Below are 23,674 nucleotides of genomic sequence, written 5' to 3' on the forward strand. Positions count from 1 at the left end.
ATTCTCTGGATCAGCTCTGGTTACAGGCCTGTCTATTCTTCTCAATAAAGAGTCCCCAATCACATAGACCTGCCTTTTCCTGGTGAAGGTGCTATTCTCCAGCCTATCCACTGTTCCCTCTGGCTGCAAGTTCTTTCCATTCCTATTCTCCCTTATAATCCTCTTCAACCCTTCCTGTATCCTCCTGGGGCTCATATTTGGTGTAGTCTCCACTGACTCTTCCCCTTTTCCTATAGGACTAGCCGCTCTTCTCTTCTTCCTTGCCCTTCCACCTTCAGTGACTATCTGCTGAGCCCTTTCTTCATTTTCCAACTCTGCAAACCTGTTCTTGAGCTCTATTTCACCTTCACTGGCCCATCTTTTCTTCTACCTGGTTCTTTTAGTCACATGCTTCCACTGACCACTTTCCTCACCCCGTCTCCCCTCAGAATTCCTCAGTCCTGCTTCCATCTGTAAGTCTGAGCTTTTCCCTTCAGATACCTCATGTCTTTGCTCCATCATCTGCTCAAACCCCTTCCTAAACTCAATCAGACTTTCCACCTGCATCTCCAAACCTCGGATCTTTTCCTCCATCAGCTCTATCAGAAGGTATTTTATGCAGACAAAACTCTTACCAGGTACCCACTCCAGGATCATGTACATACCGCAGCTTCCACATCCAGTCATCTTCATTGTGTGTTCTACAGCATGAGTCACTCCCACTGCTGCCTCTGTATCTGTCATAGCCTTCCCACCTCAATCCTGTTAATCTGGGAAACACAAACCACACCAAAACACCACCCACAGCAAAAACAAACCCCAAACAAGCACCACAATACAAACTCCCCCTCAAACTCTCCTGTTTACAGCTCTGTTTGCTGGCTCCTGTGCCACTGCCTGACTGGCTAGCTACCTTTATAGGACGCCTAGTCAGAGAAGCCCCGCCCCCAATCAGGGCTCAGCTTCTCTCCCAGCACAAAGCCCCTACAAGCCTCTACACATACAAATACTTGTTGCCTTGTGACTGCAAAGCTTTGTCAAAAGATGCTGGGCATCCGAACAATAGTCACAACTTTCTATCTGGGAAGCCAAAGGAAGAAAATAATATTGGGTCAAATCCTGAAGTCCTTACTCTGGCAAAACTCTCATTGACATCCATAAGAAATACAATAAAATCTTCCATTACTCTTTTACGCCATAAGTCATTTAATATAATCTCTAGATTTTTATTTAACTGAGAGTAAAAATCAATGTTGATAAATTGGAGAACGTTCAGAGAAGAGCCACAAAAATTATTAAAAGATTAGAAAACATGCCTTATAGTGATAGACTCAAAGAACACAGTCTATTTAGCTTAAAGGGGTGAATTGATTACTGTCTATAAGTATCAACATGGAGAACGACTATTTAATAATGGTCTTTTTAGCAGAGAAAGGTATAACATGATCCAATGGCTGGAAGTTGAAGCTAAACAAATTCAGACTGGGAAAAAGGCATGAATTTTTAACAGTGTGATAGACCACTGGAACAGTTTACCAAGCATCATGGTGGATTCTCCATCGTGGATAATTTTTAAATCAAAATAGGATTTTTTTTTTGAATGATGTGCTCTAGGAATTATTTTGGGGAAGTTCTATGGCCTGTGTTATATAGGTGGTCAGAATAGATAGTTGCAGTGCTCCTTTATGGCCTTGGAATTGATGAATCTATGCAGTATAGCCCTGACCAAAGAACCACAGCCTCCCTCTCTAGCTTAGTGAGTAGGAAGATAAGTGATGGAAGCATTAGTATGACATGGCCTATTAGTATAATGGATTAAAATACTGCAAAGAGGTAAAATTAAATTCTACAATAGAGTGTCACTGCTTAAATAATACCATTTCTAAGTCTCTTTGCAGATGTTTACCTCCATGTAAACAACTGTGGAGTGACTCAAGGATATTCTGGTTTTTTTCATCATTATGTTAAAGTACAAAGATTTTGTTTGTTGTTAGTTATTAAACGGTTTATTAGTACTTTAAAAGCATATGTCAGATGCTACCTGATTGTCCTTAAAAGAGCCCTTCCACTTGTTAAAATATATAAAACAAGTCAAAACATATTCTGCCCTTTGATATAATCAAATATCTGCGTTTTGCTTTTCTGTGAATTGTTGTAGATATGTCATTTTTAAAAGGGAGATTTCTCCCTCCCAGTCTGTTTTCCTACTTTCTTCATCTTCCTGCAATAAAGCCACAATCATGCCAGGTTCAGAACTTTCAGCGATTCCGATGACAACAAGCTGTGATGTAAAAAGCAGGAATTAGTACTTTATTGGATGAAAAGAAAATGGAGAAAACAACAGGGAGAAATAAATAGAAACTCTCTTGCAACCTTAACTCTAGTGCTTGCTTCACAAAAGCAGCACAGGTATTTTGAGAGTAAACATATTCGATGTAAAAGTACACTGATGTGGGGTTTTTAAATGTTGTATCTCATACATCCAGTTAATGGATAGAACAGTGGAAAAACAGTGCTTGAAATAAACAAAAATTAAAAATCCATGCAATTTTAAACAGTGATGAATTAACTTTTTCCCTTTCCGGGACCATCACTAAAAATGTTGCCCCCCCCCTCCCCCCCGCTGCTGCAGATAAAAGGAAGTAAATGAATGTTTGGGATCTAAACCAGCTTCCATCAAAGTCAATGGCAAAGCTCTTTACCACTGCACTACACAATTCCTAAAGTATATGCATGAATGCATGAGTCAACAGAGTTGTACCTGTTTATACCAAGCCTGAACATGGCCCACAATCGCCAAGTGCTCAGAAGACCAGCAAGGAGATCACAGCAAACACATGACCAAACCAAACGGAAACAAAAATTGTTATAAAAAAATCATCTGTGCATCCCCTTTTCTCAACCTCATATTACTGCTGCCCTGGGTCTAGCCCTGACTAGGTAACACAATTTGAAAACCCCTTGAGTCATGATATTATTTAAGCAACAAAGGCTGGAATGCTGTTAAATCCAATGAAATTTGGTATCTATGACCCAGTCATGCCATTATTCTACATACTGAACTTCCATCAAAAATCAGTAAGAGTTCTGTGGAATGATTTCAGGATCAGGCACATATTCAAGATCCACCGATATAGATGCATCAAAGAAGGGCTGCTGCCTGGGTACCCTTTTGTGGCCTCAGAGCAGCCTTGCAAGTGGTCCTTCGCCTGTTTTCCTCCTCACAAATCCATTTATCCATTCCCATCCCTTCTCTGTTCTGCTTTATGAAATTAACATTCAAAATAAAGTTTTCGAGACCATTCATTCTCCCAGGCCTTTCCTACCTGTTATATCACTTCCCAAGTTTCAAGTTTCTGTACTGGAGTCTACTCAGTCCTAACAGCCTCTGTATTCCCCCCGCCCTGCCCGGTCTCCCTGAGAACTCTGCAAGGCCAGCAGTCCAGTTTCTTTCTGTTGCTCTTATGATTCCTGCTCAGGTGTGCCTCCTTAGTAATCAAGGTTGGCTGGGCCCAGGCCTTTAGCCTTTAAGTTGCAAAGTGGCACAGACTTGTATGCATTAAGTCCCTAAAACACAGAGAATTTCCCTGAGCTGTGTAGCATGTCATAAGGTGATGCATAACATCTGAAAAAAATACGGATTTTTCTTTATTCTATTGAATTATATTTGTATGCAACATTTTTCAAAATCAGGTATGTGCCCATCTTTCATTCCCTTTGTGCCTTAAAGAAAAGGGGATGATTTAACTATATTTATACATAAGCTATTACATACAAATGAACAAAGCTAAAAGAGCAGTATTTAGGTTGCAAAGTCACGCACTCAACAATTAGGACATACCAATTTGCAGTTGCCTGCACAATCTTAATTCTGCCCCCTTTGTAGCTCCATCTTGTGCGCTGAAAGAGGCAGGGGTCCTGTGGAAATAATAGCCTGTGATTATGTATTTAAAGTCTCTTATCATAATGCTAACCCTATACACAAGGGGGCTGAATTAAGGTTGCATAGGCAATCATAAATTTGACATTTCCTGACTTTTGAGTGCTTGACTTTGCAAACTAAATGTTTTTAACATAGTTGTTTTTGTTTTGTGTGTTTGTGTACAGGTGTTTGAGTGTATGTTCTTTAGCCTTCCCTTCTCCTGTCTCCACAATGGGGACTTGGGGAGTTCCAATCCTATGCAGTGCTCGTGGGAACAGGGGGAATATGTGCAGGGGGCTAAGTACTCAGTGAGGTGGGGGTTAAGATATGTGTTTGGGATGGAAGCCTGGACTATTTCCTTCCCCATGTGGTGCACCCAAGGGTGACACAGGTTACTAGGGCCACATGATAGGTCAGGGGAGTGGAAAATCCAGCACACACACATTCACCCTGCCGCCTGCCATACATGTGCCCCGCTTTAGAATGTTCATGAGGCGAGCTGTCACAATCATCCCGAGGAACAAAAGCAAGAGATCAGAACTGGTGATTTCTGGAAGTTTAACCCTCAACAAAAGCTGAACAGAATTTCATGAGACAAAGAAAAGGCACATTAGTAGCCTGAGGGCATTCTTCCTGCCAAGCATCAAAAGTCTGCTGCAGACAATGAAGGTGCAAGAACTTCTCAAAGAAAATATTGCAAGAATTCTTTGTATTCATGCAATGTGTTAGGCAACCTAAATGTAGGGAGCACTACCAGTTCCCCTATTATATAGAGCTATATCATTTAAATTAGATTGGACACGAAACAATAATATGAATGGTAGGGAACAATCCTGTGTTGGCAGTATGTGGACTGGATGTTCTACTATATCTTTTCCATTACTAACATCTATGATATAGAGCTCTTCAATCTACCTAAGCTACAACAAGAACCAATGACAGGAAGGAGAAGGTAGACAAATTTCTACTGTAAATAAGGCATACATTTTTAACAGTGAAGGGTTCATTGGAACATCATTGGAACAATTTACCAAGGGTTGTGGCAGATTCCCAATCACTAGACATTTTTAAAAACAAGATTGAATGTTTTTCTAAAAGATTTATTCTAGTTCTACCACAGCTACTGGATCTGAAGCAAGAATTAATACAGGAAAGGTCTGTGGGCTGTGTTATGCAGGAGGTCAGACTAGACAATTACAATGGTCCCTTCTGGCCTGAAAATCTGTGATTCTATGATGTTTAGTAGGGTTGTCAGGTGTCCTGTTTTCGACCGGAACAGCCGGTCAAAAAGGGACTATGGCAGCGGTGTTGACAATTAAAAGTCCAGTTGGCAGTGAAGTGTGGCTGACCGATTCCCTACCTGGCTCCGGGTGGCTCCCAGGAAGCAGATGGCATGTCCAGCTCCTAGATGAAGGGGCGGCCGGGGGACTCCATGCGCTGGCGCGACCCGCAGGTGCTGCCCCGAGTGCTGGCTCCGCGGCTCCCACTGGCCAGGAACAACAGCCAACGGGAGCTGTGGGAGTGGCGCCTGAAGGTGGGGGAAGTGCACGGAGCCACCTGGCTGCCCCTCCACCTAGGAGTCGGAAGGACATGTCACCACTTTCTGGGAGCCGCCTGAGGTCAGCGCCACCCAGAGCCCACACCCCGACCCCCCTCCGGTACCCCAACCCCTGCCCCAGCTCAGAACCTCCTCCCACACTCTAAACCCCTTGGTCACAGCCTGGAGACCCTACTGCACCCTGAACCCCTCATCCCTGGCCCCACCCCAGAGCCCGCACCTCCAGCCGGAGCCCTCACTCCCTCCTGCACTCTAACCCCCTGCCTGAGCCTGGAGCCCCTTCCCGCACCCTGAACCCCTCCTTTCTGGCCTCACCCTGAAGCCTACACCCCCAGTCCAGAATCCATATCCCCTCCCTCACCCCAATCTGCTGCCCCAGCCCAGAGCCCCTTCCACACTCCAAATACTTGTCCCCAGCCCAGAGGCCCTTCCTGCACCTCAAACCCCTCAACCCTGGCTTCACCCCAGAGCAATGAAAATGAGCAAGTGAGCAAGGGTGGAAGAGAGTGAGCGATGGAGGGAGGGGGATGGAGTGAGCAGGGGCAGGACCGTGGGGAAGGGGAAGGGGCAAGAGTGTTCAGTTTTCTGCAGTTAGAAGTTGGCAACATAATTAGAAAGGCAGATGAATAGAGAAACAGATAGCTGCATGGAAAGATGTTTCTTCAAATCACCCACCACGGATTTGCAACCGGGTGAAATCCAGCAATTGTTAATAGCTCAGAGGAACATTATGCTACAGTCAGAACTGAACAATACTGACTACAACTGAAAGTCCAAGAAGAGTTTAGGTAAGTAAAACAAACCTAAGCAAACTGGAATATGGCGAGGATGCCATAACACCCCTATGATTACAAAACGTACTGTGGAATCTTCAATGACTATAAGTGGTCAGGGCTCTGATATTATGTCATCTGAAAGAAGTCACTTTCAGAGCTATAATGTCCCAGTAGTATTGGTGCTTAGCCCTAGATTTGCAGATATTGGATAATGATTCTAACAGATGCTTCAGAGTTAGCAATCTAGGTTATCATTAACTAATAGTAGGAAATCACAAATGCTGGGAAATTGTGAATTCTGTGATGTTGGGGCTTTTTCAAATCGTTTTTCTGTTTTCTGCAGCATGTAGCTTTCTTTACAAAAAAAATGCCTCTAGGTTTTCTGATTATGGAGATACCCCTTATTATATAATAACTAACACAATGCTGCCCTGTTAACTAATGATGGGAAAATACCTCATTACTCAAAACCAGGTGATAAATTTGTTAGTTTCTAAGGTGCCACAAGTACTCCTTTTCTTTTTGCGAATACAGACTAACACGGCTGCTACTCTGAAACCTGTCACTGTTTGGGGATCCTACTGTTCAAACTCTCCTTCCCCTAATACAAATGCTTTCTGCATCTCAGGACTTCCGCTCCAATTGGCGAGACCCTCTCCTTCACCACTGCACAAACTTACTTTAATCTGGCATTTGGTGACCCCATGGTGTCTTTGAGACAGCCAGTTATCCCTCTTGCCCATTCAGTCCCTTCAGAAAATCTGACGAGTGGACCTACTCTCTCCTTGTCCATCAGGAATCCTCAAAAGGTGAGGGTCTGCCTCGCATCTTGCAGTGAGACCTGTAAACATTCACCACAGTCCTGCTGTTACAGGTTCTCCATGTTGTGGGGCTGACGTGCCTCAAAATGTACAGGGCAAAGAAGCTCTGTGGACACTGTCACACTGTCATTAGTAGGTACAATTTACCAGGTTCTACTACATTACAGAAGGGAGCAGAGCTGCATTTGGTTTTGGGTATCACCCTGCATACAGAAGGGACAGAATCTTGTTCCTATTGAAGTCAATGGGAGTTTTGCCATAGACTTCAGTGGGGCCAGGATTTCACCCATGGTACCCTTAAGCACTTTACTAAGTGGTTGCCCAATGGTAGAGGAAGGGGATGGGGAAACCAGTGGCCACAGAATAATGAAAAAGGGAAAAGGGCATGCTTAAAAGGTAAACTTAAAAGAAAGTGATCCATCTGGAATATTATTATAGGGAAAATCTGTTTCATTCAGTGCATGTTTAAAGCAACTACAGAAGAACCTCAAATTTATAAACACACCAGTTATATGAACCATTTTTCATCACATAACAAATGTGGTGTAGATGAAAAACAAGTTGATCTCCCTTCACATTCTGATGACTTCAGTGCACTGGAAATGGCTTTGCAGTGGTTTGAAGGACAAGAAGAAAGTGATGCAGTTAGGCAGCATACCTACAGTGATTTTGAGATGTTCAATTTTATGTACTCCTCAGTCCCAATTAGTTTGTAGAAAGGGGTTCTACTGTCTGTTAAAAAGTCAAGGGTTCTATGAGGTAAGGTAATTTCCCAAGCATTATGCACTAAATCATTCCCTCCCTCAGAAGCACTTATATTCACACAAATGAGGACATTAAATAGACAAAAAGAAAAGGAGTACTTGTGGCACCTTAGAGACTAACAAATTTATTAGAGCATAAGCTTTCGTGAGCTACAGCTCACTTCATCGGATGCATACGAAAGCTTATGCTCTAATAAATTTGTTAGTCTCTAAGGTGCCACAAGTACTCCTTTTCTTTTTGCGAATACAGATTAACACGGCTGCTACTCTGAAACCTGTCATTAAATAGACAGTGTATGTATTCACAGGGGACATATTGTTGAGTTTGAATGGCTTTAGAGATTCTTCTGGGTAAACATTTGCAGTCCCCTTTAGCACTTTCTGGGGTATAGCCAGGAGTGGGATAGGAGTGATGAGGAACAGTCAGGGCCATGTCGGGCTTGCCCTGCCCCCCAGCACAATGGCCAGTAGAAGCATAGATAGGGGAGAACACTGAACACCTTGAAGGCATGTAGCATTGGGTACGCTCCCATTATGTACCTGAGAGCTCTGGGAGTTGGTTTGCCATCCCAAAACTCCTTCTGCATTGCCTTTTGGCTAGTTCTCATCAGGCAATATATGGTTCTTGTATTTAGGAGCACCTCACAGTTTGGGAAACATTGGGTTAGATTATATATAACAGTTCCAAAGTACCAATAGGGCAGAGAGGACTGTAACAGGGACACATTAATCAGAGTCTCAATATATGTAAATCATTTCTGAGGGTAATTACTGTACCTGCTGTGTCTGTACCTTCACTAAGCATTGTATTCCTAGATATACCTGCTAAGAGCCAAATGCAGACCAAAGACACATAATGAGGGACTCCAGTTGCAAAAATCCCTTCATTTTATATAGCAGTATTATAAAGTTTCTAGGTGCCCTATAGTACCTTCCAGTTCTGGAGATTGCCGTGTACTTTACAAATTTAGTAGACAAACTACACACAGAGACCATTTAAACAACCAATAAAGTGCAATCACCTGTTGATCAAAATGTAGCAGCTGTTCCAGGGATCATAACCTCCCTTCACAATCACTGATGTCAGGAACTGAAGAATATATCTTATCCAGTTGAAAAATTGAGGGGAATGTAGACAGCCCCAGAATGTACTTAATAAGCCAAAAGAGAATTTATCAAGGACCCTATTCTCGTGAAAAGTGCTGATACTTCTGTTAGAAATCCTTTCCTAAAGATGACTTGTAAACAAACTTTAAAAGATATTGGGCCAGAGTCTCAGCTGGTTTAAATCAAGGGTAGATCCACTGACTTCATGGAACTGCACCAATTTACACCAGCTGAGGAACTGGCCAACAGGGTTTGTTTAATTAACATGAACCTCAGTTTTTATATTCACTATTCCTAACGTGAATGATTTGGTGATACGTTGACACCTATGGCTAGTTGTTATTTTGCAGCACACAGTGGTCACTTGGAATTTCATGGTAGCAGATCACCCTACTCTGAGGCCCACACACAATTCACTCTAGCTGATGGCAATAAAGAGCTTGTGACAGTCTGATTCCACCCTTCTAATACACCCTATTGTGTGTTAGAGAGCAGTGATTCTCTCACTCTCATACACAACAGGTTCATCATGACACATTTCTATCAGGTTTGTCTTGGATAGAGGGCAATATGCATCTAAAAGGAGGGTTTGTTTTAAAACCTGAGTTTGTTCCTGGGTAAACACAATCCCTCTTCATCACCAAATACAGTGGGGAAAAAAACATCCAGTTGAACAGTAGTTCCTTCCTTCCACGTATGATGTTTTTAAAAATCTGATTTCACAAGTTCACTGCTCAATGAATCTGAATCTGATCTGAATGAAGAGAAGAAAACATCAGCCTGCCTTGTTCCTTTACCAGGAATCACATAATCCACCTACAAATTTAATCATCATGTCGTTTGCACCCTTATGTGTATCCTCCTCTTCCCCTTGAGAATCCTCTTGTAACAAGTTTAGCAGCAAAAACTGCAAGACACATTCACTGGGGCCCCTGCACCAGGTTTTTACTGCACACATTGAGGAAACAAACTAACCTAAACCAACACCTAAGGAAATATCAGAAAGTTAGAAATCAATTGCAAGAACTGTCAGCTCCTTAGTGCACAGTTTTACAAGTGCAGATTTGATTTGCTGAACAAAATAATGTAGCCCATGTGGTTCTTTTCTTCTCTCTGGCCTCCTTCCAGCAGCTGCGGATCAGTTGTACTGCAGCTCTTCAGACATTGACACATGGGGCTTCTTTCACTGACCTCTAGATTTCTTTTCCTGAGAGCTTGGGTGCTCTTCCTATCCAGGCCATTGCTAACCCAGCACACAGCATACACTGTCTGCTCCTGTCCTCAAACACCCATTTCCCCCTAAAAAATCCCAAACTTCTGTCTCTCTCCCAAGACCCTTTACACACTCCCTCTTCACAGATACTAACACTTTGCACTGAACCACACTCACCCCTTTGTTTGGCACCCCCCACATATGCCCACCTTCCTGCCTAGCACTCATGCACTGTTTGCATGTACACACACACACCTCTTTTCAACCACACTGACACCTCATACACATCCACACATTTTTTTCTGTCGCATCCATGCTCTGTCTACAAAGCCCCTCACATGTAGCTGTCTCTTTTCCAGCACTTTTGCACACTCTACACTGATTTTGTCATAGACAATCTACCTTTATACTCATACTCAGTTCTTGGTTTGGCCGAAAGCCATTGAACAAAACTGTAAACCCTGTATATGATGGAAATCACTTCAAGCCACGGGGTGCTACTCCACCCCCAGAACCCCTAGTTCCAGCATCCCTGCCCTCTCCTCTGACACCAACACACTCAGTACACCCCCCGCCCTCTGACACTGACATACACACAATACACCCCCTCCTCTGACAGGACACATATGCACAATACACCCCTCTCCTCTGACACAGACACATACCCTCCTCTGCCACCAGCACACATACAATATACCTCCTTCCAACAGGACACACACACAATACGCCCCTTTCCTCTGATGCTGACACCCCCCCCCCCAATACACCCGTTCTTCTGACACTGACACACACCCAGTACAGCCCTCTGCTCTGACAGGGACACAACCCCCCATCTACCCTCTCCTCTGATGCACAAACACACACACAGAGTACAGCCCTCTCCGCTCACACACATGCACACCCAGGACACCCCCTCCTCTGACAAACACACACAGGACAGCCCTCTCCTCTCTCTCTCTCTCACACACACACAGGACAGCCCTCTCCTCTGACACACACACACACTCCTCGACTCACCCAGGGCAGCCCGCTCCTCGGACAGGGACACACCCTTTCCTGACACAATCACACCCTCTCTCTCCTCACACACTGGCTCCCCTCCCCCGGGATCTCCGCGGGAGCGGCCGCCCTGCAGCCCCCAGCCCGCCCGCAGAGCGCGGGGAAGCGGGCTCGCCGCCGGGGCCAGTGGCCCAGGGGGAAGAGGGCGGCGCGGGGCGGCTCCAGCTGTTCCCTCCGGCCGCACCTGCGAGCGCAGCAGCCCCCGGCCGGCGCCTGGCGGCAGCGGGGCAGAGCGGCTCCAGCGGCGGGGATGGAGCTCGGGGGGAAGGTGAGCCGGGGAGGCAGAGGCAGGAGCAGCTGCAGGTACAGCGGAGAGCGGGACGGGGGCTAAAGCCGCCGCTGCTGCTTCGGGGGCAGCCCCCGATGGGGCGCCGGGCACCTGCAAGCCCGGGGAGGAGGAAGAGGAAGAGGAGGAGGAGGAGGAGGGGGGGGGGCGGTTCGCACCCGGTGCAGAGGCCAAGAGGGCTGGGGGGTGCAGCCGCCTGGGGCCTCGGGGTGGCTGGTGGGGCTGGCTCCATTGCTAAGGGCTCTGTGTCTTCTCCCCCCCCCCCCCGTCTCTAACCCTGTGCCGCCCGCCTTTGCTTCCTTCCAGCACCTCCGCCCCGCGGGGCTGCCCCGGACCCGCTGAGCCGCCGAGCCGCGGAACCCGCCTGCTGCCCCCGGAGTAGGCGGCAGGATGCGGAACCAGAGCGGCTGGCCCAACTCCAGCGCGCCTGCCCCGGGCTACGAGAACGACACCTGGCCCGAGTACCCCATGCACCTGTTCCCAGCCCCGGTGCTGACGGGCATCACGGTCACCTGCGTCCTCCTCTTTGTCGTTGGGATTCTAGGCAACCTCATGACCATGCTGGTGGTGTCCCGGTTCCGAGACATGCGGACTACGACCAACCTCTACCTGTCCAGCATGGCTTTCTCCGACCTGCTGATCTTTCTCTGCATGCCCCTGGATCTCTTTCGGCTCTGGCAGTACCGACCCTGGAACTTCGGAGACCTCCTCTGCAAGCTCTTCCAGTTCGTCAGCGAAAGTTGCACTTACTCCACCATCCTCAACATCACAGCCCTGAGCGTGGAGAGGTACTTCGCCGTCTGTTTCCCCCTCAAAGCAAAAGCAGTGATCACCAAAGGGAAAGTCAAGCTGGTCATCCTGGTCCTCTGGGCTGTGTCCTTTGCAAGCGCGGGACCTATTTTTGTCTTGGTTGGGGTTGAGCATGAGAACGGAACGAACCCCTTGGACACCAACGAGTGCAGAGCTACGGAGTATGCGATCAAATCAGGGCTGCTCACCATCATGGTCTGGACCTCCAGCGTCTTCTTTTTCCTGCCTGTGTTTTGCCTGACTGTGCTTTACAGCCTTATTGGGAGGAAAATCTGGAGGAGGAAGAGAAAGAACATAGGACCAAATACCTCTATCAGGGACAAGAACAACAAACAAACTGTGAAAATGTTAGGTAGGATTTTATATTAATTCCATTTGACTGTGGGGCGTTGTGTGTCAGAGAGAGAGAGAGAGACAGACATTGATGGTGCTTTTAAATGGTCACTAAAAGTGAAGCATTTATAGACCATTTTTACCATATGGCTAAAGTTTATAGTAGCAATATAACAATACTCTTCACTCTCTGTGACTTATACCGGCGTCCTATGCAAAATACTTGGGCAGATATTAATATAACAATCTCTGATATTGAAAAGAATAATTAGTGAAAAATATTAATATTACAATCACTATTGCACTGAAAATTCCTGAACCTCTTTGTAAATAAGTTAAAGGTACCAAATGCCAGTTTGAGGGGATTTGTATTTATCCACAAAACTAAACCCTCCTAAAAGCATGATGTTTGATTGCAGGAGATCTAAACAGAATGGATCAATGCATGTACAGAATGATGGGAATGTCAATTTCTCAGAGCCTGTTGAAGAAAACTAACAAATATAGTTTATTAATGTAATGAAAACTAAAGTACTTAATAAGGAATATTCTCTCTCTTTTGGAGTCTGTGATTCTGCTCCCATTGAAGTCAATAGCAAAACTCCCATTGACTTGCGGGAAACAAGACCAAGTCATTAGCCCCTGTCATTTTTAATTTAGTATGTTTACATATTTTCAGTAAAATAATATTATTCGCTTGTAAAATATTAACCTTAACATACAAATGGGCACATGTCTTTAACCCTAAAGAATCTGACCCCATAAGCACTCAATGTCAGTGCAGTTAACAGGCATCCCATGTATGGACTAGATCCACTAGTACAGAAAAAGGTAACACTTTCTGGCACCATCAGTTTGAAAAAAATTACCATCAGTTTATTGGTAGAAAATTACAAATTCTCATATTATTCTAGCAGCATTGATCCTGTGCAAGTAGTCCTTTCACATATGAGTAAACCCACTGATTTCAGTAGGTCTATTCATGTAGGTAACTTTTTTCCTCACATGAATAAGGTTTTGCAGGAGACAGCCCCACTTTACTAAATTCAATTAAGTTGGAGTTATGGGCCAAAGAGCTACACAGTGTGGTCCCATGTATCTAAATTATTAACTGTATCTAACAGATTATTCATATTTTTTTAAATTTACTAGGCAACAACAGCATGTGTGATAAAAGCTGTGATACTTCGTGCACCTTCAGTTATATTTTAGGATCAATAGAATACTTCAGAGGGTTAGGCGTTACCTTGGAAGTAACTCACTACTTACACTTCTGTTTCCTGATCTAAATTTTCAGAATTGTGAATTTTTTGCTTATTACAGGAAGAAAACCCTCCAGTACCTCATTTCCATATTTATATTTCTAAAAGTTTAAATATACCAATTTCCAATCCTAAAATACTTACCTCAATCCTAAAGCACTGCCGCAAACATTAATAATATTTCAAACACCTTGCTTCACACCACATCAGAGAACGAAAGGACTGTGGCTGGAATCTGTTATTGGACCAACTTCTGCTGGTGAGAGAGACAAGCTTTCGAGCCACACAGCACTCTTCTTCAGGTTCGAACTCTTATCTCTCTCACCAACAGAAGTTGGTCCAATAAAAGATATTACCTCCCATACCTTGTCTCTCTAATATCCTGGGACTGACACAGCTACAATGACACTGCATGTGGCTAGAATATCCTTTAAGAGAAAGACAACATTATCTACCCACTGGAAATCTAATGAGGGATATAATGAAGGAACTTAATAGGGGTTCAATAATGCAAGGTGCATAATGCCCTCACTTTCCATTGATTTGAATGGTCAACAATTCAAAATTATCAAAAGGCAAAGTTAGGCTTCTTTATCCATATTCAAAGGCCTAAAAAAGTTGTGTGGTTTTCAGAAGCCCACTGATCCCAGTTAAATCAATAGAACTCAGCATCTTTGACGATCACACCATTAGCTTTTAGAGACTAAATATGGCTCAGCATACCTAAATTCAGTCCAGTCAAGCCGATTTTTCATACATATCTTATTTTTGAAAATGTTGGCCTTGGTTTATAATAGTAACTCTGATTCCTTAGCACCTTCTCTTAGATTATCTTAATTTCTTATAAATTAAGACTCAGTGAGGGAAATATTACTGTCCCATTTTACAAATGGGGACTCCCAAGACAGAAACTTGTTAAATGGTTTTCCCAAAATCAAGCCGCTATCAGCAGAATTGGGAGACTATGATTTCTCGCTGTATGTGCATTTAAACATAAAAATCATGTTTTGTGAAAAGCTGGTGATAATTATCCCCTTTCAATTGCTTTTCAATCACACTCTATAAGTATTGTTTCAGCCATTGCGTGACATGCCTGGTCCCATTGATATCAGTGGCCAGGATCTTACCCAGATACGATAATAAACAAAATGAGTCTTCTGGTAAAATCAAATAAGTTAACTACCTAATGAAAAGGCTGTTAAAAACTCTATCCTGAAATTCTGGTCTTTTTTTGTGTGTGAAAAGGGCTATTCAAAACAATTTAAAAAGTACTGTTGAACCAATAATGTGTAATGAACCAACAGAAAATATTCCCCACTTTCCAGGAAGTGTAGAAAGCAAAATGGGCAAAAGCTCAAGTTTTCAGATTCATATTTTTAGCTTTGTTCTTCTTAGGGTAACTCATTCTCAAGAGCAATATACAAGCCAGAAGGTTCATAGGATGGATTGTGCTTGCCTTGGTAGCTTGTTTTATTGTCTTTCATTATCTTGCAGATAAATCTTTTAGAGCTCCAGTTTCATTTTCCCTTTCTTTGAGTCCTTTACCCAGATTCAATATAGCTCTATGTCCTTATACTTTTAATGTAAAATTGCAGTTCTAAAGCCATCAGTTATATTTATGAGCTTTTTAAAACACCGTGTATGTTACTGTTAATTGAAAACACTTAATGTCAGTGTTTTCATCACTATATTGTTCCTGCAATCCTGTTTTAGCAAAAACCCAAAGTGATGTAGTTGAAAACTATTCTACACTAAACTCGGCTGAGATTTATATATTAAAATATAGCTATATATTTTACTATATTATTATTATTATTATTATTATTATTGTTATTGAGATTTATAATCTATTAATAATGTAGATATTAATTTAGGAAAAATAAATACCAAAAAACAAAATAAATTATGATCAGCTTTTTACTTTATACAAATCACACTCTTTAAATTTCACTAGTATTAAAGAAGTATAAGTACATTTAATTTTAAATGACCTATTGTTTTAATATCCTTCTGCTGTTTCCATTTCAGCTGTGGTGGTGTTTGCTTTCATACTCTGCTGGTTGCCTTTTCATGTAGGACGATATTTGTTTTCCAAATCCTTTGAAGCCGGATCCTTGGAGATAGCTGTGATCAGCCAGTACTGCAACTTGGTGTCCTTCGTCCTCTTCTACCTTAGTGCTGCCATCAACCCTATCCTGTACAACATTATGTCTAAGAAGTATCGAGTTGCTGCTTGCAGGTTGTTTGGACTCAAAGCACTCCCAAAGAACAGATTCTCTGTTACAAAGCAGGAACATTCTCGTGCTTGGTCAGAATCTAGTGTGATTACATGACAACCTATATCAAGTGCTAAAGCATCACTTACAATATTACACAGAAAGCCATAACAAAAGAGAAAGATATTCAAAGCAAAATGTGAAACAGTATTTCTGTTCATCACTGGGGCTTGATGAAAGATATGATGTAGACAGTTAAAGGTAAGAAAAATGAGTTGAGCACTGAGCAGATAACAGGTGATCCATGCTGACAGAACTCAGCAATGCTCTAGTATTATTTTCCTGCAGCTTTTGGTGCCTATGATTTTATATGAAGACATTGGCAAGGGAGCTGGGCTTTACCATTAAAAAGCAGGACGCAACCCTGTCCACCTTACCTATGTGACTTCATTGGGAGCTAAGGTGAGCAGGATTTGTTCCATGATAACCTTAACATGTCAATGGAATCAGGATAGCAATCCGATCAACTTCATTGAGACTTTTGCCTAAGTAAAGATGAGTCCCTAGAAGAAGTTTAATTCAGCTGCCTTTTGCGAGTAAACATTGAATTTGTTGTGCTATGCCATAATCATGGTCAAAAGCATTCAAGGGGAAATGATTTATGAAAGAGAAAGAAATAAAAGTGGAAAAGTTTCAAACATGCTAAAAATCAATGACTTTCAGATCATGTCAGAACAGAAGGGAAATAAAAACAATACCTTAGGCAGAACTGCCTTACAAAGCTATTAGAGCAGTACTGAATTTTTTTTTTTAAATGTATCAGTATGGCAAGGACAGTATTGGCTTCAGAATCACAACGATGTAGTAAGGAAAACTACTGAATGCAATCCCCACCAAAGTGATCTTTTAAAGAAGAAATATTCCTTAGCATGATATTTTTTCCCACTAAAAACATTAAATCGCAAATCTCATCAAAATGCGACTGAAAAGATAGTTATATCATTCACACAGTTTCTTTGGCTTGATTGTAAATATCTTGATGTCTTTGAACTTGCAAGCTTTATTGTTTTAATATTGTAACAAATCTGTGACTAGCTAGGAACTAAAAAGAAAAGGAGTACTTGTGGCACCTTAGAGACTAACAAATTGAACTGTCCATTTGTCATTGTGCTGAACATCATGGCCATTCAGAATTTGGTTACAGGGAGGGTAATTAACCATTGCAATGAACAATTTACTAAGGGTCATGGTGGACTCTCCATCACTGACAATATTTAAATCAAGATTGGATGTTTTTCTTAAAAATATGTTCTAGGATTTATTTTGGGGCAGTTCTATAGCCTGCTATATACAGACCAGATAATCACAATAGTCCCTTCTGTGAATGTATGAAACTCCTGTCCCAAAAGCACAGCTCCCTTTCATCTAAAGAATATCAGTTTGCTGTTACCAGTATAGTGCCTTTGACGCACCGCTGAGCAGTTCTGATTCCATTCAGCAGAGAGCAGTGACACACTTTAAAACACACACAGGGTTGCTGATCTTCAAAACCCTTGAATTCCATTGATTTTTGTAACTCAGGTCTCTTTTTCCAGTACTGTCCATCTTTTATGCTGCATGCATGTCCTGTACTGCCTCTACTGTTATGTAGGCTTATACAATCTTATAGCATGCATGTGGAATAGTAGATTTATACTTATTTTGTTTCTTGTATTTGTTACTGGTTGGCCCATAGCTTGCTCCACTTAATAAATTATCTGTCTTGTCCAAAATTCCTTTAAGGATAATGGGCCATATTCTACTCTTTTACACCTCCAGTTAATGGAATGGCTCGGGTGTAACTAAGAGCAGAATTTGGCCTATTCTGTATCTGCTGTATGTTTTGCATATAGATTGTTTTGTTTGGGCTGTGCTATCTGAAAAGCATTAAAGTTAAGACTGCTTCTTTTGGGATATGACACCTGAGTCCATTTTGTGGCCTGATCCTGCACTTGCTGAAGTCAGTGAACATCTGTAATGTGAAGTAATTGGGTGCAAATGTATAGGTGAAGAGACAAAAGCAGCTGGGTTTATAACCATCCAAGATGCAAAGGGTTAACAAATTAAAAACTCAAGGGTAAGGCAAGCCTCTGACTGTTTGACACCAGTTCATGTTCTGCTAGTATGAGACAGAAGCAGGTAACTGACAGACTAGACTATAGAATTGTCCCTGAGCTGGTCTCTAGCAGCATCTCTGCTTTGTTGATTTTTTTCATTTTTCTGTTGAGACACAAACAGGGTTCTGGTTAGATACATCATACAACTCAGGGAAATGAGAAACTGGGGGATCTTGAAAAGATTGTAAAGATATTATTAGCTTAGAAACTGTGTTACTCTGTATACAAATGGAACATAACCATAAACATTTCTAAATTTAACTGTGTTTGATAGTATTATGCGTGGACAGAAAATGTAATAAATTTATGAGAAAATTTCCAATACTACTGTTTACACTATCTGGGGAGGGATGGGAATTAGAAACATTTCTAATGTGTTGCTTTTATTCCCAAGGTAAAATATAACTATTGCTCAGATTCATTACTTAGCATAAATAACTTCTTGTAAGGAAAGTTTGAGCCTGAGTCTCATTACACTAAAACCACTTTACATTGCCAAAATGTGATAAAGTGGCCTCAGTGGAAATAAGAATAAGGCCTAGCCTACTCATAATTTTTATCCCAGTATAACTATTTCAGTTAGGATGTGATTCTTTTTAGTTAAATTGTTATACTGGTAAACCCCTTAGTGTGAACAAAGTTATACTGGTGTAATAAAGGTTCCTTTTACTGGCATGGCTATTTCCATTCCTTTACAGAACTAGCTCTACCAATAGAAAGCATATTTATACCAATATCACTGAATCGGCACGGAGAGGTGGGGGGTGGGATTCTATGGCTTCAACTGTACCAGTATAGCTACATTGTGTGTAGACCAGGCCCTGAGACCCTTATTTTTGAATCATAGATGTCAGGAATGATGGTTGTAATGAAAAAGTAGTACATTTCTTTCTCTATATTATACAGTTCATGGCCTTGCTCCAGCAAGGTGCTGAGCACTCTGGCCCTGATCAGCAAAACACAGGCACCTGCACTTTTATTAACTACAAGAGCAGCCAGCTCAGCCTGAGTCTGGTCAGACTTTTGGGACCATTTAAGTTCTCTCTGGCCATGTTCAGATGTTTATAGATTCATAGATACTAAGGTCAGAAGGGACCATTCTGATCATCTAGTCCGACCTCCTGCACAACGCAGGCCACAGAATCTCACCCACCCACTCCTACGAAAAATCTCACCTATGTCTGAGCTATTGAAGTCCTCAAATCATGGTTTAAAGACTTCAAGGAGCAGAGAATCCTCCCTCAAGTGACCCATACCCCATGCTACAGTGGAAGGCGAAAAACCTCCAGGGCCTCTCCAATCTGCCCTGGAGGAAAATTCCTTCCCGACCCCAAATATGGCGATCAGCTAAACCCTAAGCATATGGGCAAGATTCACCAGCCAGATACTACAGAAAATTCTTTCCTGGGTAATTCAGATCCCATCCATCTAACATCCCATCTCAGGGGATTAGTCCTATTTACCCTGAATATTTAAAGATCAATTACTTACCAAAATCACATTATCCCATCATACCATCTCCTCCATAAACTTATTGAGTAGAATCTTAAAACCAGATAGATCTTTTGCCCCCACTGCTTCCCTTGGAAGTCTATTCCAAAACTTCACTCCTCTGATGGTTTAACATGTACAATAGCATAGTCACTCCCACGCTAACATTATATCACCTCATTTGCTTAGTTGCTCCCATACTAGTAGCTGTTGATACCTCTCCTTACAAAAACTTCATCAAAGTCAAAGGAGCTACACTGATTGACACTAGGTGACAGTTTGGCATTAATAATAGGGTTGTGTCCTTTGAGTAGATACTGGAACACCATTATTTCAAGGGAAATAGGAACTGCCAGACTGGATGACCCATGGTTCCTGAAGTAGTCCAAGTATCCTGTAACCAAAAGCAGCTAGTACCAGATGCTTCAGAAAAAGTGCAACTCTCCCCCTCTTCCCCTGAGGTGAATGAATAAGGAATAGCTTTCCCATTGGGAAAGTTACTGCCTAGACCAGGACAGGTAGGCTATGTCTTCACTGGAAAAAAAAAAGGTAGGTTTCTAATTGATAAAGCATTCTCCAGGTAAAATCTAGTGGAGAGAAGGCACAGGTAGTTTTTACTTCAGTGTAGCTCATTGAGGCCAGTCCTAGAAGCACAGTATAAGATTAATGAGTTAATAAGTACCTGTGCCATGCCTAAGATTTTACATCAGGATAGTTATCTCAAACTAACTCTCCATGTAAAAAAGCCATCATCTTTTGCAGTGAAGACAAAGCCTTAGTTCTTGGCTTATGCCCTGAAGCATGAGGCTTTATCTCTCTTCTAAGACTTTTAAATATAATACTGGAGATAAGAAAACTGAACAGAATTCTAAAGAAGAACTTATTTCAAATACCATTAGAAGAGAAAGTAGCTTAAAATTCTTTAAAAAAACAAAGCAGCATCACTTAAAAATGCAGCTGTATCTCTGAAAGCCTGCCTAGCCATGGAATTAGTGAAAAAAAGTGTATTGTTGGGTGCCAGAGTATAGCATACAGAGGATAAAGCAGACAGCAATCTTGGGCCTGGTCTGCACACCCCAACTGACATAGCTATACCAGCAAAACATTAGTATAGATGTAGTTATACCAGCAAAAAGTCCTTTTGCTGCTACAGCTTATTTCATTCAGGGAACGGGTATAAGTTGTACTGGCAGATGCACTTTTTTACCAGTATGAGCTGTGTCTCCACTTGAGGGCGGTTACCAGTATAGTTATACTGGCAAAACCTTTTTAGTGCAGACAAGACCTAGGAGACTTCTCCAGTTACTTCCAAGACTTAGGGTAGTGTGACGGGGCAAAGCCAGATGGCTATAGAAAAATAGTGGGAGATAGATATATTAGCTCCTGGCTAAACAAATCTCTGGTACCAGGATAAGTTAAATGGCAGCTGCTCCAGGTCAGTTAAGACACCTGGGGCCAATTAAGAACTGTCCAGAAGTCAGGGAGAAGGCTAGGTTGATTGGGACATCTGAAGCCAATCAGGGACTGGCTGAAACTAGTTAAAAGCCTCCCAGTTAGTCAGGTGGGTGTGCATGTCAGGAGCTGTGGGAGGAAGTTGTGCTGTTGGAGAGGCTGAGTAGTACACACCATATCAGGCACAAGGAAGGAGGCCCTGAGGGAAGGGTGAAGTGGAGCTTGAGGAAGTGCGGGCTGCTATGGGGGAAGTAGCCTAGGGAATGGTACATGTAATGTTTCTAAAAGGTCAGCTATCATAGCTGATACTATTAGGGTCCCTGGGCTGGAGCCTGGAGTAGAGGGCGGGCCTGGGCCCCCCCCCCCCCACTTTTGCCCCCTGATTAATCATTGAGACTGGGAGACAACAGAGACTGTGCAAGGAAGGATAACTTGTCCTCACCTCCCTTGCTGGCTTATGATGAAAATGGCTCAGTAGACTGTGACCCTTGTCCCTACAGAAAGAAGGGTTATGTGGAAGGTCACAATGAGCCTCTGAGGCTAATGAAATCCGCCAGGAAATGCGGGACTCACGGAGGCAAGGACAGAGCTTTGTCACAACTGGTGTTAGCAGTGGGATTTCGTTCACAGCGTGGCGGAAGAAAGAGGTTTTAAAAAAAATGCACTGGGGTTTTGGATTTTTTTTTTGTTTTGGTTTGTTTGTTTGCTTTATACCAAAATGGAGGAGGTGGTAAGAGGTCTGGTACAAGCCACGGCAGCCCAGCAGGAGGCCACCTGGGTTCAGGCAATGGCACAACGGGAGTCTATGTGGCTACAGCAGGAAACCAATCAATTATTGATGAGCGAGGCAACCCAAGATCGTGCCCTTTTGAGAGAAGTGGTGGACCAGCTGAAGATCCTCACCACCCAGGCCCGGTGGTCTGACGGGACACGAACCCTGAGGGCGACTGGTTGTCTGCCAAAGATGATGTCAGAAGATGACATAGAGGCATATCTCCTCCCATTCAAAAGGACTGCTCAGCGTGAGGCGTGGCCCCAGGAACAGTGGGCCAGCATTCTTGCCCCTTTTTTGTGTGGAGAGGCCCAGAAGGCCTACTTTGACTTGCCTGCCACGGATGCCACTGCCTATACCCGTCTGAAGGCAGAGATCCTAGCACGATCAGGGGTAATGGCAGTGGTAAGGGCCCAGAGCTTCTATGAGTGGAAATACCAGGAGAACAAACCCGCAAGGTCCCAGCTATTCGACCTCATACACCTCGCACGGAAGTGGTTACAGCCCGAGGTGTGCAGGCCAGAGGAGATTTTGGAGATCCTGCTCATAGACCATTACATGCAGGGACTGTCGCCAGATCTCCGCAAATGGGTAGTCCAGAATGATCCATCCACGTACGACGAGATGATCACACTGGTAGAAAGATGGATGACAGCCAGGGAACTGACCCGACTACCCAAGGAAGGCCCCTTTCAAAGCAAGCACCCGACCCCAACCCTGGAAGTTTGGGCAGCCAAACTCTTGGGGAGTACTACGTGGAAGAAGGGGGGGCCAAAAACCAGCAGGGATCCCAGAAGGAAGGGATTGGCGTGAGTGGGGGGAACCCCGGGACTAAACCCCCTAACCCCCGGGATAGGGGAGTGATTAAAAGCAATTATAGACGTTATGCATGTGGAGAGTGGGGACACATAGCAGCACAGTGTCCTAGCACTGAGGAGCCTATGCAATGTAACTTGGGGAATTGGGAGGTCCCATGCTCCCTTATCCTCCTCGTGGGGGTCGCATTAGCCCTGCATAATTGCACCAGGCCAGTGAGGATAAATGGAGCAGAGACTACAGCGCTTGTGGACTCTGGGAGTGCTATCACCCTCGTATCGGGTAAGCTGGTAAAAAGTAGTCAGCTTCTACAAGCAAAATGCGTAGCAGTGACGTGCGTGCATGGGGCTATGAGCCATTACCCAACCATCCCAGTGGAGACAGAGGTTCAGGGAAATCCCATTGAGGTGACCTTGGGCATAGTTCCTAAACTCCCATGGCCTGTAGTCACTATCCACAAACCACTATCCAGGGTTTGATAATTTACTCCCCCCGGAGAGGCTGGAGGCAGGTGGGGACCCTGAGGACAGCAACTCATCACCGGGGGAATGTCAACCCCCGATGTTCGTTGAGATTTCTCAGGATCTGTTCTCAGCCCCCCGAAAGACCCGGAAAACAAAAAAAGAGAGGAAGGTAGCGAAGGCCTTGGGAACCCAGATCCTGACCCAGGGCCAGAAGATCTCCCTAGTAGGCAGAGGGACGCGAGCAGCCAACAGAGAAACTTCCACCACAGAAGTTGAACCAGAAGCTTCCCCCAGCCATGATGGCGGCGAGCCATTGGAAGAAGCAGAAGCCGGCCCCTGGGAGCTTGGGCAGGTTAGTCCTGGGAGAGAGATTTTTGGGCAGGACCTGGCGGAGGACCCCAGATATGATAACACCAG

At 43.5% G+C, this 23,674-nt stretch overlaps 1 protein-coding gene across 1 annotated transcript; it reads left to right on the forward strand.

Moving 5' to 3' along the window:
- Positions 1 to 11,820: 11,820 nt before the first annotated feature.
- Positions 11,821 to 18,758, forward strand: GHSR (growth hormone secretagogue receptor). Its single transcript, XM_038416561.2, has 2 exons — positions 11,821 to 12,647; positions 15,919 to 18,758. Exons 1-2 carry the CDS (start codon positions 11,876 to 11,878, stop codon positions 16,221 to 16,223), a joined length of 1,077 nt encoding a protein of 358 aa, XP_038272489.1. The 5' UTR covers positions 11,821 to 11,875; the 3' UTR covers positions 16,224 to 18,758.
- Positions 18,759 to 23,674: the final 4,916 nt, after the last annotated feature.

Source organism: Dermochelys coriacea, chromosome 9 (assembly GCF_009764565.3).
Source record: "Dermochelys coriacea isolate rDerCor1 chromosome 9, rDerCor1.pri.v4, whole genome shotgun sequence".
NCBI classification, from domain to species: Eukaryota; Metazoa; Chordata; order Testudines; family Dermochelyidae; genus Dermochelys; species Dermochelys coriacea.